The 19082-nt window shown below is 41.0% G+C and overlaps 1 protein-coding gene across 3 annotated transcripts in view; it reads left to right on the top strand.

Moving 5' to 3' along the window:
* Positions 1–18733, top strand: part of Xpo4 (exportin 4) — an 87137-nt gene extending 68404 nt beyond the window's left edge. For all 3 annotated transcript variants that reach the window (XM_087912125.1, XM_048442033.3, XM_087912124.1), the window contains 10 exons: positions 759–918; positions 1483–1652; positions 3706–3880; positions 5856–6149; positions 6882–7062; positions 9127–9245; positions 10439–10569; positions 11230–11347; positions 12111–12203; positions 14075–18733. In XM_087912125.1, the coding sequence (XP_087768251.1) occupies positions 759–918; positions 1483–1652; positions 3706–3880; positions 5856–6149; positions 6882–7062; positions 9127–9245; positions 10439–10569; positions 11230–11347; positions 12111–12203; positions 14075–14272 (1639 nt within the window). In that variant the 3' untranslated portion in view covers positions 14273–18733. The remainder of the gene's footprint in view (positions 1–758; positions 919–1482; positions 1653–3705; positions 3881–5855; positions 6150–6881; positions 7063–9126; positions 9246–10438; positions 10570–11229; positions 11348–12110; positions 12204–14074) is intronic.
* The last annotated feature ends 349 nt before the right edge of the window (positions 18734–19082 follow it).

The following is a 19082-nucleotide window of genomic DNA, read 5'->3' as shown; positions in this document are numbered from 1 at the left end:
AGGGAGCTCTTTCAAAGGGGCAGGGTGGACAGTAGCACTGAGAACTTCTTGGCGAGAGATCAGAGGGTCAGTAAAGAATGCACACGTCTACCAGTTTGCTTACACAGAAATTTCAGCCCTCTTGAGAGCAGAAGGAATGGAGCAGTAGCCTAACTGTAGTTATTAACATTTTAGTGTAGGCCCTGATATTTATTACAACCTGTGCTTCCTTATCTTTTGGCTAAAGTCAAGTTGAAAATATATAATTTCTGGTATGTTACTTCCCTATTCCCATATGTGTACTTATGTAATTGTTCTGGGAAGGATTATTTTAAGATATCATTAGGAATAAATATTATGAGACAGTATGCTGGGCCATGAGATTTGTAGACAAGGCTCAGTACTTGTGACATTCTAATAAATCTATTCTCAGATCTTAAAGCATAACAGGACTTGTCTTTTGTGATACAAACATTTAACCTGCCTACTGGAAGAGTGCTGAAACGTGGGCTTAGACTATGAATATTTAATTCTGTGTGTTCCTCCATTTTTAACTGGGAGCCACTCTCTAGACAGTGATGCTGAGATTTACATCTGCAGTTACAGCCCGAGCAGTGTTTCTCATCTCTCCTCTTTCTTGACTCTGGAAGACCAGAAATAATGTGGGTACTTTATCTTTAACTCTATTGGTAATTTTTACATGTAGCCTGACATAAAGAAACAAAAGATTTTTATGGAGAAAAAAAATAGGGTTAGCAACTTCTGTTTTCTCCCCACAGGCTGTTGTCTGCAGTGCTAAGAGTCTCAGAAGTTGAATCTCGAGCAATAAGAGCAGATCTCACTCATCTACTAAGCCCTCAAATGGGCAAAGATATTGTTTGGTTTCTAAAACGCTGGGCCAAGACTTATCTCCTGGTAGATGAAAAACTGTATGATCAGGTGAGGATGTAAAACCGGTTACTCTTTTTGAGTTTATGATGATGGCAAGTTTAGAGATAAGAAGATTTTTGCTTTACTTACAAGAACTGTTAGCAGGGTTTAGTAGAGAGGCAGGTGGATCTTGGAGTTCAAGGCCAGCCTGGTCTTTACAGTGTTTCAGGACTACACAGAGATACTCTGTCTTAAAAATAAAGAGCTGAGAGATACTTGGGACTGAAGTACTGTTATATTACTTTTCTTAGAGCGTTGATTTGGTTCCATTGATGTATTAAGATACATCACCATTCCATTGGATTCATATGTTTTTATATTGTCTGAGATATGTATGTCTGTATTTATTTTAAATGTCAGCTTGTTAATAACTATGAGACTTGAACTGACAGAAAAATTAGCTGAAAAGCATGGACGGGTTGGGGGTTATCTTTTAGATTCAAATGAAAAATTATAAAAGTGATATGAAGTGAGCACCTCCTCAGGTTTTGATGGTAGTTTCGGTGTAGATTTTCTGTAGGTTACTTTTTACCTACTCATTCTGACCTTAGAAAATGTATCTCTTCTCTTAAGATAAGTTTGCCATTGAGCACAGCCTTTGGAGCAGATACAGAGGGTTCCCAGTGGATTATTGGCTACCTCTTACAGAAGGTCATCAGCAATCTGTCAGTCTGGAGTAGTGAGCAAGACCTTGCAAATGACACTGTACAGCTCCTTGTCACATTGGTCGAAAGAAGAGAAAGGTGAGGAGTGGGGTGGAACACAGATTTCAGTTTGCTCTTTAGTGACTAGCAAATTGTAGTAATATCTAAGCCCGGTTAGAACCTACATTTCCAGAGTAGGGCTTTTAAAACCTCATCACAGTGTTGTTACAGATGCAAATGGCAGCTTACCCGTATAATGGAGAACTGCATTGGCGGCTCTTCCAGAGGACCCTGATTTGATCCCAGTACACAAGTGGTAGCTCTCAACTGTATGTGACTCTAGTTCCAAAGATGCCCTTGTCTGGCCTGTTTGGATACCAGGCACACACAATTTTCCCAGACATATGTAAAGGCAAAACACTCAAACATATAAAATAAAAACCCACTTTCATGTATTAATATTCTCATTTGATATTTTTAGTCCCCCACGTGCACACGCTTGTGCGCGCGCACACACATACACACACGCACACACACTTTTTTAGTTTTTACTTCGAGACATGGTTTCTTTGTGTAGCCCTAGCTGTCCTGAACCAAGCTGGCCTCAACTCAGAGATCGACCTACCTCTGCCTTCCATGCTTGGATTGAAGGGGTGTGCCCCCCCTGCCTGACTCAGTGATTCCCATTTGAGCATTGCACATAAAAGATCTCTGTGGACAGAGTTTGCTCTTTGTTCCCAGCCACTCAGACCCAAATAATCACACAGAAACTGTATTAATTGCAACACTGCTTGGCGTATTAGCCCAGGTTTCTTATTAAATAACTCTGAAATCTTAAATTGACTCATTTCTATTAATCTGTGTATCAGCATAAGGACTGTGGCTTTCTGGTAAGGGTCCTAAGGTTCTGGTGTGTCCTTCTCCTTCCGCGGCTACACAGCCTGCTACGTGGCATCTCCCTGACTTTGTCCACTTTCTCTTTATCTCTGGATATCCCACCTGGCTTCACTCTGCTATGCCATTGGCCAAAACAGCTTTATTCATCAGCCAATAAAGCAACACATATACAGAAGGACACCCACATCAGATCTCACTTGGGCATGAGATTTAGAGCTAACTGTACCTGTCACCTTGCTTTCCCCAGAGAACCTGATGAGTTACCTATAGGAGTATGGAGGAGGGGATATTTGCAGGTCATCTGCATCACCAAAAACACACTCTCCCAGTGGGTGACTCTTGTGAAAGCTCACCAGTTGCACAATTGGGGGCAGTCAGAGCACAGAGCAACCGCTTAGCCAGCAGTTGATCAGCACGGATAGAAGCTGGGAGATGGACTTTCTTACTCTTAGAAGTTTCCTGAACCTCTTCGCAAAGAAATGACTATACAGCCGTTCTCATTTTGCAGTCAGAAAACTGAAGATAAAAGCACTTAAGTAAAAAATTTTATGTTTGTGAGCAGTTATTGGGATTGAAATAAACCCAGTGTGGTTCCAGAGTCCATGTGCACTTGTGATGCTGTTCTTTAAAATTACATCCAGGAGCTGGAGAGACAGTTCAGCAGTTAAGAGCCCCCATGTCTTCCAGAGGACCCAGTTTTGGATCCCAGCACCCACATTGGGTTTCTCACAACTGTCTGTAGCTCCAGCTCCAGAGGACCCAGTGTCATCTTCTGGTAGTTTAGGCCCCTGTACACATCCCACATACAGACACACATACTCACACACAAATAAAATGTTTTTAGGAATCTCATCCAGTCATATTCCAGTGCTCAGGAGGCTGAGGTAGAAAGATTGCAATAATGTGACCAACCTGAGTAACACAGCAGCGTCTTGCCTTAGCAGATTTTAAATTAAATGTTCCCCTCTTTTAAATGTTTTTTTTGCCTGTGTGAGTTCATTGCAACATGCCTGGAGAGCTCATCAGATCCCAGAAACTGGAATTACAGGTGGCTATGAATCATTGTGTGTGTGCTGGGAACTGAGCACAGGTCCTTTGCAATAGTCATTTTTACTTAACCTTTGAGCCAGCTCCCCAGCCCTGTCTGGTTCTTATTTTCTTAGTAGGGGTGTGTGTGTGTGTGTGTGTGTGTGTGTGTGTGTGTGTGTGTGTGTGTGTGAACAAGACACACCTAATGTTTTATTTCTATTTGTAGGGCAAACTTAGTAATTCAGTGTGAAAACTGGTGGAACCTAGCAAAGCAGTTTGCAAGCCGAAGCCCACCTCTTAATTTCTTGTCAAGCCCAGTACAGAGGACACTGATGAAGGCTCTGGTCTTAGGAGGTTTTGCACATATGGACACAGAAACAAAGCAGCAGTATTGGACGGAGGTAAAAAAAAAATTTCTCTTCACTTTTGATTCTTCTGTCACCCTGCAGATGTTAGAAAATAGTCTGAAGACATAAACACCTCACAATAACTTACCTTGTGTTCTTCCTCCTCATCAACCGTTTGAAGCTTATTACTTGATAACTACTGTGTCAGGGCTTACCCAGCCATGCTTGTTTGACACATTGAGTATTACTAATGTTTTCTATGCTCAGGTACATTTTTCCCAACCCAGATGAGAGCATGAATTGGTGTATCTTTATCAGAATGTGAAAAGCATGGTGGGTATCTCAGATATAGAGCACTAGCTTTAGCATGCCAAGGCCTTAGGTTAGTCAACCTCTCCCCAAAAACTGAAAGAAAGAAGCTGACATGAAGAACCACAAGGCATTCTTCGCCTTGAAAAAAGGAGATGCAAATTGCAGTGTATTTGTTTTCTGGCGCCTCTCTTACCACAGTGATCTGAGCAACAGATTCTGTCTTGCATTTATTTAGTAGATTGCCTAACTGTCCAAAGAAGGTGTGCATTGTTTCTAAGGTCTGCACGAATGTGGCTTCTGGTATTTAGTGACAACCTTTGACACTCCTTTTGTCGTAAGTTCTCTGTACTCTGCATTCCAGTTTTCTCAGTCCATAAGATACCATATTGGAGTAGGGGCTCACTTTCCAGTATGGCTGAATCCTAATTTATTGCATCTCATTTTGTCCAATTGAGGTCACTTTCTGAGGTTTTAATTCAACCCATAGCGTGGGCACTTTCTGTAATAATTTATAACTTGAATCAAGTGTATATATAGAGGTCTGGCTTCTGGTCCTTTTCTACAGTGTTCTCTCCCCTCTTTTCTAAAGTATTCTCTCTCTGTTTTTCAAAACAGATTTTGTGTGTGTGTGTGTGTGTAGCCCTGTCTCCTGGAACTTCCTCTTTAGACCAGGCTGGCCTCAAACTCAACAGATCTGCCTCTGCCTCCCAAGTGCTGGGACTACAGGTGTATGCCATCTTGCCCAGCCTAGATGTTCTTAATATCTGTGAAGGTAAGGTGGCTATGACTTCATAGCTAAGGTAAAACAGACTGACTTTTTTATTTTTCATCCCTGGGTCCATAGAAATGGTAGTTAAGAACATGCACTACTTCCTAAGGACATAAGTTCGTCTTTGGGTGGCTCACAGCTTCCTGTAACTCCAGGTCTAGGAGATCTAATGCCTCTGGTTCTCTTAGCACTTGCATGGATGTGTACATGTCTGCCACATATAAGCGTACACATGTAACTGGCGGTTGACCGCAGTCATCTTTCTCAGTTGCTCTATATGTTTGAGGTAGGTCTCTCACTGTGTCTGAAACTCTGTTTTCAGCTAGACTATCTGGCCAGCAAACCCTGGGCATCTTGTCTCTGTCTCCCCAGCACTGGGATTATAGGTATTTTATACACATGTGCAATAAAAACTAGAAAGAAATTATAAGAGAATAAAAATTTTTCAAAGAATGAGATTCAAAGAACTCTATTCTGTGACTTGGGTGTCATTTTTTTTTTGTATATGGCACAAGGTATGAAGATTCTCAAAATGGACAATGTACCTCAAACCTGTAATCGCAGCACCTAGGAGTCAGGCGGGAACACTGAGAAATTGAGACCAGCCTGGGCTATCTAGCAAGATTGTTTCTAAGACTTATGGGGTAGGGAAATTAGTGGTTCAAATAGTTCTTATTTTGTGTGCTTATCCTGTTCCAATAAAGAATATTTTGGGAGCCAGGTGTGGTGGTTCATGCCTTTAGTTCCAGCACTCAAGAGGTAGAGGCAGGGGGATCTCTGTGAGTTCAAGGCCAGTCTGGTCTACAGCGTAAGTTCCAGGACAGCCAGAGCTACACAAAGAAGCCCTGTCTCAAAAACAGACAAGAACTTTTTTGGGAAACATGTTCATCCAAGTTGCAGGACTCAGTCTGTGTGTTCGGAAGGTCATGCTGTGATATGCTTCCACAGGTTCTTCAGCCTCTGCAGCAGCGATTCCTGAGAGTGATCAACCAAGAGAACTTTCAGCAGATGTGCCAGCAGGAGGAAGTTAAGCAGGAGATCACTGCCACACTGGAGGCCCTGTGTGGCATTGCTGAGGCCACCCAGATCGACAATGTAGCCATTCTTTTTAATTTTTTAATGGACTTCCTTAACAATTGCATTGGGTTAATGGAAGTTTACAAAAATACTCCAGAAACTGTCAATCTCATTATAGAAGTTTTTGTTGAAGTTGCACATAAACAGATATGCTATCTTGGGGAGGTAAGCTCTTTCTAGTTTTCTTCCTTCGGGATTACAAGTCTCTAAAGCAATGATACTCCATTTTTCGCTTCACATTTAATGCGTATTTGTATGCTTCAAAGTAGAAAGTCGTGTGGGGTGAATATAAGTTCTTATTCCAAATTTTGTTAGAGGGGTGCTAATATATTAAATATTGCTGTACTCTTACTATAATTATCCTTTTATTGGGCTTTGGTGGTTTTGTTGTTGTTTTGTGGGTTGTTGTTTGTTTGTTTGTTTGTTTTGTTTTTGAGATAGCGTCTCTCTACGTAGTCAAGGCTGGCCTCAAACTCACAGAGTTTCATCCTCCTCTGCCTCCCAAATGCTCAGATTAAAGCTTTTTTTGTCTTTGTTAATACTGTGTGTGTGTATCTGTCTGTCTGTCTATCTATCTTGGAGGTCAATTGTGGGTATCTTCCTTTATTTCTCTCCACCTTACTTTCTGATGAGATAAGGACTCACTGACCCTATAGCCAAGCCAAGCCAAGCACACCCAGCAAGGCCCCCTTGTCTCCTCCCTCTGGTACTAGGATCCCCAGCATGCACCACTGGGGATGCTGCTGCACTCAGGTGGTCATGTTTGGCAAGTACTTCTCCAACTCTCAACCCTTCGTTACTGTTAATATAGAGCTACTATTGCAGTTTAGAGTACATGTAAACTTGGGCTTATCTGCTAGATCCCACCAGGTAATACCACTCCTCATTTTCTTACAGTCCAAAGCTATGCATTTATATGAAGCCTGCCTTACTTTGTTGCAAGTATATTCTAAGAACAATCTAGGGCGGCAAAGGATAGATGTTACAGCGGAAGAAGAGCAGTACCAGGACCTGCTTCTCATTATGGAGCTTCTCACTAACCTTCTCTCCAAGGAGTTCATAGATTTCAGTGACACAGGTAAAGTCTCTTGAAGTGGTTGTTGTTACTGTCTTTGTTAAAACTACAGGTTATTTTCTTGAAGTAAAACCTCACGAGGAGGTTGAGTTTAGAGAACAAATGGAAGTAAATCCCTTTGGTTGAAATGAAGGGGGAACTGAAGACCTTTCTCATGTCTACTTAAATATGAATGTAAACTTTTATTTATCCACTTCTTTTTTCCTTCTGTATAAAAATCAGTTTATTCTACAGCTACCACACATGCTTTTTTATCTAAAAGAGAAATGGCTTTTGCCTCTTTTTCTCCCCGTTACGCAGTTCTTAATAAACGCCAGCTGCTGGCTTTTTTCATAATGCCATGCAGAAGGTGCCATTGCTATTCCCACTTTACTGCTGAAGTAACAGCATACATGCATGTAGCTAGTAAGTCTGAACTCACATTCAAATCCTTGTGTGTGTCTATGGACCCTATTCTTTAGAGCAGTGGTTATCAACCCGTGGGTTGTTGTGGGAGTTCCCTCTGTATGCTGTGATTATCATTAATGACTAAAGAACTGCTTTGAGCCTATTGCAGAGCAGGGTAGGCCGGAGCAGAGCTAGGCAGGGAGGACTGGACTGAATGGTGGGAGAAAGAAGGGCGGAGTCAGAGAAGCTACCTAGCCTCACTGGAGATAGACACCAGAACTTTTCCTGGTAAGCCACAGCCTCGTGGCGATACTCAGATTAATAAAAATGGGTAAATTAATATGTAAGAGTTAGCCAATAAGAAGCTAGAGCTAATGGGCCAAGCAGTGATTTAATTACTACAGTTTCTGTGTGATTATTTTAGGGTTGGGCAGCCAGGAACCAACAAGCAGCCTCCTCCAAAAGTGGGTCATGACCCCTGCAGTAGATATCCTGCATATCAGATAGTTGTACTAGTAGCAAAATTGCATTTATGAAGTAACAATGAAATAATTTTATGTTTGGGGGTCATCACAACATGAGGAACTGTATTAAAGGGTTGCAGCATTAGGAAGATTGAGAACCACTGCTTTAGAGTAATATTTCATTGGCTCTTTCATGCCCTTGGAGATGATTGCCCATCAAACTCAACGCTTTATAGATACAACATGTGAAATCCCACTGGGGTGAGAAGTACTGGATTCCAGATGTGATAGGCTACCTAACATAGTTCTCCAGTATCATAATACGGGGATAGAACGCTAATCTCCACCATTCTGCTAATAATAAAGACCTTTTAGAACATTTGTGCTTGCTAGCACTATGCTTGGCAATTAGTAGATGAGACAAGATAAGCTCTTGTTCTTACAGACAAGAGCGTGGTCAGTCAGTAAAACTCACACATTCATGCAGTTTACCTCCACTTCCTTCATAAGCCATTGTTAGGTTTGTTCTCAGAGAAGCAGGCAGGAAGAAATGCAGCTGCTTCAGAAACTAGGGGGTGAGGGGCTGTTTACGCCCAATGCCTTTAATTGCTTACTCTTGCCTTCGTATGTTTTAAATGTCTCTCCCCTCACTAGTTAGCTTTACCTCCCTGCTAACTTTGCCTTTAAACCTGAAATAAGAGAGTTGCTTTATAAGAGAGTATCATATCATATCATTGCGTCAGGTCCTGCAGGCATTCACAGTCGGAGATACCTTTTGATTTTTTGAAGGTTCTCCAAGCTATTACTGTAGCAGCCCCCAATAGTCACCGTGTCCAGTCCTTGAGATTGTTCTTGCTCTGTTGACTTTTGTTGGTTTGTTTTTCTTGTTTACTGTCTGCCCTGTTAGTTTCACAGTTCAACAGGCTTATCCTCATTAGCTAGAGGTGCTGGAGTGAAATACCAAAGCGTTAAATGTGTTCACTTTGATTTCTAGAATGTCTGTTGCTCTTACTTATCCACAATTATTGTATCTGGTACTCAGATTCTCCAACAAATAATACAAAATGATGGCATGGCCTGGGCTTATCAGATTTCTGTGTTACCCATTAATGGATTTCTTAGGTCTTTGAGCTTGGCTATATTTGTGTTTTTATAAAGGAATATGAGCTTTGGAGATGTAAGTTACAACTGTCCGGTGTGCCTTCTATTTTGATAGATGAAGTGTTTAGAGGACACGAGCCAGGACAAGCAGCAGGCAGATCTGTGTCAGCAGCCGATGTCGTTTTATATGGAGTAAACCTAATTCTGCCTTTAATGTCACAAGATCTTTTGAAGGTAATTAAAATAATATGAACACAAAGAGTGTATTGTATCTCTACTTCAGTTTACTCTGCTTCTCTCAGTGCACATGCCCAAGTGCTCTGTGCACAGGTAATTAGTGACTCATTTCATCAGGAAAACAGTTCTGCTAGCAGTTTTAATTTTCTTAGAATTTGTCATTTTGTTCTTAAACTTCATTATCAACCAAAGGAGCCAGCTGTGGTGGGTATTTTCCAAGCCCTTCCATGTAGAATTGGGATGGTAGAAACCAAGATTAATTTTTAAATTTTTTGCACATTATGACTGTATTGTGCCGTGGTTCTACCAGTTGGTATTAAAGGTGGGTGACCACTGAGGTTGCCCTTTACTCCTTCCAGAAGTACTCTAGGAGAGAAGTCTTTTGTTTTAAGTTATCACAGAAGGATAAGGACAAGAACAAGGATCCACTGGAGAAGGAAGAAAAGGGTGTGTGTCTATGAATGTATCACATGCACGTGTGCACACACCTGTGTATGTGATAAAGGGTGGGAAAGAGATGGTGTGGTGCGGAGCAGAAGTGTTAGTTAGGGGTGCCTACTTAGACTCTCCCCAGGTATTTTGTTTGCTCTCTGAGGAATGTCTGTTGGGCAGTTCCTATCAACCCATGAACCTTGGGTTTTTGTAACAACTCTTAGGATGAGAGAGTTTATTCAGCTTTGTACACTGGTTTGCTTTTAGTGTTTGTCCATTCCATTGAGTCAGTCATCGTAAACATTTGGTGCACATTTTCTTTGTGGTTAAACTAGACTGCCTACTTTCCCCTCGGCTCTTCAGATCTGTCCAAGTAGAAAGATGAAAAGGACTGACCATTCTAATTATGCACAACTTTTAATAGTTTAATATGTTTTCTAACATACTTATGTGGAAATTAACACGTTAACAAAGGATCGTTTAGTTTTTTGACTGCCTTGTTCATTTGTTCAGGATAAACATAGAATATCAGGATTTGTCTATATTTCCTATTAGCCTTCCAGAAGATAATTCTTTCTATTATGTATTTTTTTGATAACAGCTACTAAAAAGTTTCCTTCATGTAACTTATTTACATTTCTTTAGGGCTTGGTGTTTTTATATGTTATATACATCTTAGAGAAATCATTGTACTACTTAAAAGTTTGTTAGCTGTTTTATTTTATTAAATATCAAGATATTTATTATTTCTTTTTCAGTTTCCAACCCTTTGTAATCAATACTACAAATTGATCACATTTATTTGTGAGATTTTTCCTGAAAAAATACCCCAGCTTCCTGAGGATCTGTTTAAGAGCCTGATGTATTCTCTAGAACTAGGAATGACCTCGTATCCTTTACGTGAACTTTGTTATTCAAGGAGGGGGCTTCTTATTTAAAGTTTTTTAAATGATTGATTTTCTTTTATAGTTGTTTTATTTCGTCAAAAACATGTCCCCTCTATAGCTGCTTTAACTTTTTCTTTCTCTCTTTCTTTCTCTCTCTTTTTCTCTTGAGACAGAGTTTCAGCCCTGGCTGTCCTGGAAATCATTCTGTAGACCAGGCTGACCCCAGGCTCAAAGATCTGCCTCCTGAGTGCTGGGTTTGAAGGTTGACACCACCATGACCATCTCTGATTCTGTTTCTCTTGTGAATTTATATGATCTTTCCCTTTCATATATGTAGCACCTGGCCCCTGGTCTTCACGTCATTCCTTCATTAGGTCATGTGATATATTGCAGCTGGTTCTGTAGTCTCAGCTTGCTGACATTATAATGTCATCATCTTGCAGTACCATCTGCAGAAACAAACTAGGCGTCACCGGATTAGACTCGAAAGCCTAGCTTTTTGAGTCTTTCCTAACTCAGTTAAGACTTTGCAATCTGGTCTACCCCCACTGTCTGTATTCATTTCTACAAATAGTCATGTACGTAACGTAGTTGTCATTTAGTTTTGATCTTTTATAAAGTCGGGTGTGTCTTCTAGTTTATTCTTTGACCATTGTGTTCAGAATGAGTTCAGAAGTATGCCAGCTCTGCCTTGAGGCCTTAACACCATTAGCCGAACAATGTGCTAAAGCACAAGAAACAGATTCACCACTTTTTCTAGCAACTCGGCACTTCCTTAAGGTAAGATGTTTGGTGAGTAGGTTGGCAAACTATCTTTTAACCAAGCTAAGTGGTACTTGCCTACCATGCCAACTACTGGGGCTAATAAAGGAGTGTTGCCTCAGTTACAGAGTGAGTTCAAAGCCAACCTGAGCATGTTAGCAAGACCTCATCTCAAAGTAAAAAGAGGGGAGCTTTTTAAGTGTGTGTGTGTGTGTGTGTGTGTGTGTGTGTGTGTGTGTGTGTGTGTTTGATGTGTATGAGTGACCTGTCTTCATGCACACAAGAAGAGGGCACCAGATAGTTGTGAGCTCTCATGTGGTTGCTGGGAATTGAACTCAGGACCTCTGAAAGAGCACTTAACCACTGAGCCATCTCACCAGACTCATAAAATTCTTGATTCATGTGTGTAGGTTTGGTTTGGTTTGGGTTGGTTTGGGTTTTGACAGGATTTCTCTGTGTAGACCAGGCTGACCTCAGACGCATAGATCCTCCTGCCCCTGCCTCCTGAGTGCTGGGTTAAAGGTGTTCGCACCACAGCTTTGTTCACTGGTTTTTCCTTGAAGACCAGTTCTTTAGAAACACGCTCTCTTCTGCTTCTATTTTGTGTTCTTTAACGATGTTGTAAATGTAGATTCCACAGAATGTTTTTTAGATTAAAAAATGATTTACTAGTAATGTAATAAATTGACTATAACTGCTATCCCTTTTTCAGGCAGGGAGGGACTAGAATTTTAAATAGTTATCCTGTATTTTATAACGATATCGTATTGTGTAATTTCAGCTGGTTTTTGATATGCTGGTATTGCAGAAGCACAACACGGAGATGACGACTGCAGCAGGAGAGGCGTTGTACACACTGGTGTGCTTGCACCAGGTACTGACGCCTTCTCTGTGGACACGACGGTCCCCGTCCACCAGGTCTTTGTGTCTCCCGGACAGGGGCTCAGAGACCCAGTGCCGTGTCCCCGGCTCAGTGCTTTCAGCTCCTTCATGAGCTCTAGAGTTGTGTTTTTGTATTTATCTGAAAATCTGTGTCAGATCAAAAGAATTTATTTTCCCTTCTCTGTTATGAGCCATTCTTTGTCGCATATAAAGCCCCTCTTCTTCTAGACGCTGTGTGCCATGTGTAGCTCAGGCTGTGAGAGACACCGGGACTTCAAAGAAAGCTTGTGCTATGCTCCTGTAGCAGCTTCCCATAGTATTTCCTTTCAGCGTCTTCCTTTTTCCGTCACTCCCCTGAAGGCTTCTGCCTCGCTACATTCTCCCCTTCCCCTTCCCCTTTTTCTGTTTCTCTCTCTCTCTCTCTCTCTCTCTCCCTCTCTCTCTCTCTCTCTCTCTCTCTCTCTCTCTCTCTCCCTCTCTCCTTTCTTCCTCTTCCCTTCCATAACCCACTAAATAAATATCCAACCTCAAAAAAAAAAGTATTTCCTTTCATGTGTTTGCTCCCTTCCATTATGTTGCGTACTAAGACAATGGGCTTCTTTCCTCTGTGTACAAGCAGTACATTCTGATTACCTTGTCTGATGGCTTTTAGACTATGTACATTTTAGAGACACTCAAGGGGGCTCAGAGGGCACTTTAGGTACTTGCCACTAAGCCTAATAACCTGAGTTCAATTCTTGAGTCCTATATATGTAGTGGACGGAGAGAACTAACTCTGCAAGTTGTTTAAGCACACACAAACAAACAAATAAATAAACAAACAATCTAAGAATATTTATAAGAGATAAGAAGGATGGTGAAAGGAGAGGACCAACTCCTGCAAGTTATTCTCTGACAACACATATACATAAAAGAGTGTAAAAAAAAATGGTTTTTGTCCCCTGGAAAGACAGAAAGCAGAGTGGACACTTTGGAACAGCTAGTGTGGTTCTTGCTGCCTGACCCCAGAAGCACTATCATTTCTTGGCAGTAGGTCAATGATTTGAAGTTATACTGGCTCCCTCCTGTCCTTTGGAAAGGGCAGCTAAGGTAGCCCCGGCTCAGTGCTGTAGACGATGAGGGTGGGAATTTGGGAAACTGTACCCTACTTCTCTTTTGCTCTACATGATGTCAGATTTCATCATTTTATTGTCGTGATATCCCCAGAAGCTCATGAAAATTAATGGCAGACCAGCTTTCTCCACAGCACTTCTGGCCTAGGTGACTTTCCCTCCAGCCTCTGCCCACTTACCTGTATATTAATGTTATGAGAGAGAATACCAAAGATACAAAATACCACCAGTCCATTATCCCTGCCCTTTATCCAAAGCCATTGGCTACAGTGCTGGCTTGGGACTTTCAGAGTGTTCTGCCTCCACCTTGGGAGAGCTCTCAACCTCCACACTTGTGCTGCTGTGCCTCTGCTGTCCTTGGAGCTGCGTGGGCAAGGTGTCTGCATGAGCCACTAGAGAACTGTTCACCATCACCATACAGACGTAGGGCTTTTGTACAAAATGCAAACTAAATAGAAAAGGCAGTACCACAAAGCTGGGACCACATGGAGCCAGATTGCCTGTACTGTTGCTTTATAAGTGTAAGTTTGAATGTGTTACTTCATCTGGCAGAACATTCATCTGTCAAATGTGAACTTTGGTAGTGTCAATCTCATAGCAACCTACATATTAAATGAATTAACCTACAAATAAAGTGAGAACAGTAAGCACTAATTTGGAAAGAGTGGCCTGCCCTGCCTTAGAACCAACCCCATAGTACCTGCTAGGATCCCCGGAAAGCATTCTTATGACTATCTTGTTTCTTTTGCAGGCTGAGTATTCTGAACTAGTTGAGACATTATTGTCAAGTCAGCAAGACCCAATCATTTACCAGAGATTAGCAGATGCCTTCAACAAGCTCACTGCAAGCAGCACTCCTCCTACCCTGGACCGGAAGCAGAAGATGGCCTTCCTAAAGAGTTTAGAAGAATTTATGGCAAATGTTGGTGGTCTCCTTTGTGTGAAATAAACCGCAGAGCTATATTCTTAACTTAGATCCTTTCTGCAAAGTGCACTGAATTGCTGAAAGTTGACTTGAGTCTTGGCCTATTCCTCAGTTCATTTGACCATTTGGATTTTGGAGAACCTGAGACTTCGATGTGGAATTTGGTGAAACAGGAGAGGTCAACTTAAAATCAGCTTCTGTTATTAGGTGTTAGCCATGATCTGCCATATACTTGTCTTCTAGATTCTGAATGGTGATTTAAAATTTCAAAATGCAATTCCATATATGTGCAAACAGATATGGGCACCATGAAATTCCTATTCAGTGCCTTTTGCCCTTTTATCAAAGCATAGGTGACTAGCCAAAGGTGGTATGTTTTCAGAATTATTTTTCAGAATGTCCATAGATTCCCCTCATCTCTTGGGGAATTGGTTGTAGGGGTGGATTCTTGGGCCCTACTGTGCATCTTCAGAATACCTGGTTGTTAGCTCTGGGGTCTCCATTTTGATAAGTTCTTCCCCTTTGTTATCCCTAAACATTTTGAATCAGTGCAAGAGATGGTGAAAACTCGTCAGAGATTTTATGCTTTTCTACTTTTTCTCCCTTCAGTGATTATAATTATGCAGGAAGAAAAATCATCAGCGAGTGTTTGTTAGTTTCATTGTTCACCTTCTCCCCCTTCCTCACCTTCCTTCCCTTTTGTCCTCAGCGTTGCAGGTCTTGTGTAATTATTGCAGGTTTCTAATCAGACTGTGATGCCTGAACTTGAGGGAAATGTGTGTATATTTCTGTTCCGTAAAGTTAACTTTAGGAACTGTAGCCATTTCATTGCCTTAATTTTAAGAGGAAAAGACAAACCAGATTTGTTTTAGAGAGAAATTAGTCTTGACACGTAAGAGTTGGCTTAGGGTATTAGCTGCTATGACCCTTCTGCCCCTTTGATTATGTATTTATGTGTGTTTCCCAGTGAAATGAAACGAGAATCCCTGTGTGGTTACCTCTCTGTGTTTCTGTCCAGCCACACAGCCCGTATCTACTCTGGATGGCTTGCTTAAGCAATAACTTTTTAATAGATGTGAATTACCACTTCACACAGACTATTGCACATTGGGGCATTAGGGGCAATAATTATGCTAAAGTGGGTGTTATTCTCATGTCACAGGAGCCACACTAGTTCAGTTTCAGAGACTAAAAATTTATCTTTATCCAGGCATAGTCATGAATGCCAGGCTAGTCTGGGTTACAAAGTATGATCTTTCCTTTAAAAAAAAGAGAGAGAGAGAGAGAGAGAGAGAGAAAGAAAGAGAAAAATTCACTTTAGATCCTCTGGCTTTTCTAATCAGGATTTTTATACTGTTACTGTGCTTCACTTAATTTTGTGTGCCAGTTTTAATTATGAAAATAAAAGCTCATTTATAAACAGCAGTCCTTGGAAACTGCCCACTGCAGGACCAGTCACAGAGTACAGTGGCAACAAGATGCTTCTGGCCCAGGTGCATCTGAGACTGCCGTGGAGGGACAGGCTCCTCTGCTGGTCTTGTCTCTCTGCTAAACCTGAACCGCATGCACAGTGTGTGCATCTTAGCATCTGACGCTCTGGAGACGTTGTGTGGCTCTCTATAAACAGAGCATCCCATTCCTGTGATAGTAGGTGTGAGGTGACACAGAGCTGAGGGCCATACCTTTTTGAGAATCCTTTCTGCTATATTGATCACCATTTAGTAACAGTAAGTATGGAGGAAGAAAAATCTCTAAATACTACAATCTCTACATGCCCTGTATTTTAAATTCTTGGAAAGGAGTGCTTTTAGATTCTTTTTCTCTTAACTTGAAGTGCTCTACATCAGTAATTGCTCTGTTTTGTGTTGTTCTTGATGTCTGTGTTTCCTCAGCGGGTGTGGTTTGTGTGTGCCGTGTGAGTTGTAACTATGGGCCTAAGTTCACGTGAAGATGGGTAGGGAAGGATGCGGTAAGAAGGCATCTGAGTATAGCTTCTATACTGACAGAACTATATTTATGAAATTGTCCGGATACTAGTATGATACTCCAGTTCTGTTACACCACTTTTAATTGAAGGAAGATTTATTTTAGATTGGACCAAATAATGCTTAAATGATCACCAGAACATTGATTAGTGGCCAACTGGCAGTGAATGACGCCACCATATTTCAGATAATGGGAATGCCACTTGTACCAACTAGATTTTTCAGGGTGTGTGTTTGCATTTGTTTGCTTTATTGAGTATTTGTTTAGTTTGGTCTTTTCCTTTGCCCTGCTTTGTTGTTTACAAGTGCTTTATGAACCTCTGGGTTTTGTTGCTGTCCACTTCCTGATGCTCTTTACCCAGTGGGTATTGAGGCCATGGATTTCATGGTCACGAACTAGTTTTCCAATTTAAACTGACTGTTAAATCATTGTGCACTTTTTAAAATACATGTTAAGAGGACACTCGCTGTCAAGTATTTGACTTTTCCTCTTTTGTGTTAAATTTCATTTGTTCACAGCGAATCCTCTAACCTATATTTCCCCATTCTGTTGGTCGCCTTGCCTCACCTTATGCTTCTTGACCTTTTCTTTCCCAGGGCGCAATCACTAAGTCAATAGAGTCGCCAGGCAGGGAGGTTGTATGCTAACAGTGGTGCTGATATGACCCCCTCGGCTGTGCTCTTGTGGCCTCTGCAGAGGGTAGTTTGACTGATGTTTTTGTGCTGGGTTGTTGTATTTGACAGTGTCCTTTCTAACACAGTAGTTGAATATTATTCTGGGGGAAGACTGTTTTGTCAGTGTGACTGTATTGTTTTAGTCTGATACAAATGACATTTTGTGTGTACTTTGTCGAGCTTTTCCCCAAACGTAAAAACTTTAATGATTGTATGGAAAAATATCTAATGATAATCAGATACTTCTGTCCCAGTTTTCACTTCAAAACCAAACAGATCTATAATCTTCCCCAGTCAGCATCACTCAGCGCTCTTCCTGCGGTCAAGGCTGTGTCACCGTCTGTCTCCTCTCTGTCAATACTTGACTGAACCCCTCAAGTACTGTCAGGGCGCTAGCTGTCAGTTTCAAGTATTTCAGGACAGAGTCTCCTAGGGATAGGTAGTGTTGTTTGTACCCTGAAAATATTTTTTTTTGTTGTTATGTATTTACATATATTTTGTCTGCCATCTCTGTTAGTAGAGGTGATTGTCATGGGCCCTGTCTTGCGAGTGATCACTACCGGGGTCTCAATAACACACTCAGCATTTGAGTCTGAAGGAATTGCAGTGTTGTGCAGAGGTGTCTCTTGTTTTTTATTTTTTTCTTTCCCCTAAGAATGAGGAACTCATTTGGATATGAGGTTTTTAACATTATAAATTTTCTATAAAATTTCCCACAGAATAACAGATAATTTGAGGCTGTAATAGTATTTTTAAGTTACTTGAAAATGTAAGTGGGTTTTTTTCAGGAAACATTGCATTTCTTTAAAACTTAACTTTCTAAAATTAGAAAAATGTCCAAATTAGACATCTTGCTAAATTCAAGTTGATTTAAAGGGCCATGGTGCAAGTTTAACTTCACTTTTCCTTAGGCATAAGAATTGTGAAGTGTTCCTGGTTGGTCATAAGGGGAAACCATGACTTATATAGCCAAAGAGTACATTTGGTTCAGGTCAAAGTAGAAGATTAATAATGGACTTTGATTTTGCTAGTTTTGAAGATGGATGGAGAAATGTTTCTGTTGTGTAGATGTGTGTGGAGGTCTCTGTAAAGACTGTACTGGTGAGGCCTCCTGGCCAGTGAGAGATGTGTGACTGGCAGTGTAGGCAGCACTCTGTACCCCTGTGGCCTGCTCTTCACCTGTCCCAGAACTTCCCAGTTGTGGGAAGGTTTGGCTTTCTTGTTGTGTCTGCATTTTTTTGGCCTCTTAGCTATTAGGAGCTGTCAGGTGTGTTCTGGCAGCTAATTTCCCTAGCCTGAGGTTATTTACCAGGTCTGCACTATGTACCTACTGGGGGTGGGGGTGGGGAATCTGACCTCAAGTGTGCTCTAAGCCCAGGTTTCCTGGTGTGGTGTCTTTACCACGAAATCATGACAAATGGCAAACCCTGGTATTGTGATCCTATTCTCTGTACAAAAAGAAGCTCCATGCAGTGAGCTGTGGTTTAGTGACCACAGAATGTCAGCACTGCTATCATTCAGCACGTGTAACATTTTTAAATTTATAAATATTAAAGTTTTAAACTTACACTAAGACTTTTTAGTTTATTTTTTTTTTAAGAAACCCAGGGATGAGTATACTGTCTACATATTTACCTCTATTAATATAACTAATGAAGGCATTTAATTTTTGAAAAGATATTGCAGTATGATTTTAGGAAATAAACCAAGGCTATGTGTTAAGCCAATTATAACCTGAATATCAAATTGATAAAACTTGATTTGTATTTTTTAAATCCTTCAATGGGCTTTAAAATATGTGTTTTCACTAAATATTTTTATTATATTTTGGTTTGACCACGTGTGATTTGTTCATGGGTGCTGTATTAGTGTTCTGTTGCTTTGAAGAGATACTATGACCACAGTCTTTCTTATAAAAGAAATCATCTAATTGGGGGCTTGCTTACAGTTTCAGAGGGTTAGTCCATTATTATGGTATGAAGCATGGCAGCACACAGACAGACATGGTGCTGGAGAAGTAACTGAAATCCAGATCCACAAGTAGCAGGAAGAAAACACCACTGGGCCTGGCTTGGACTTTTGAAACCTTGAAGCCCAATCTTCCCACCCCCAACACCCTTCTTTCAACAAAGCCACACCTCCTAATCGTTTAAAATAGCACTGCTTCCCAGTGG

The sequence above is a fragment of the Myodes glareolus genome, chromosome 12 (genome assembly GCF_982192425.1).
Source record: "Myodes glareolus chromosome 12, mMyoGla1.1, whole genome shotgun sequence".
In the NCBI taxonomy this organism is placed as follows: Eukaryota; Metazoa; Chordata; class Mammalia; order Rodentia; family Cricetidae; genus Myodes; species Myodes glareolus.
The sequence above is the reverse complement of the archived record's forward strand: the minus strand, read 5'-3'. Positions and strand labels throughout refer to the sequence as shown.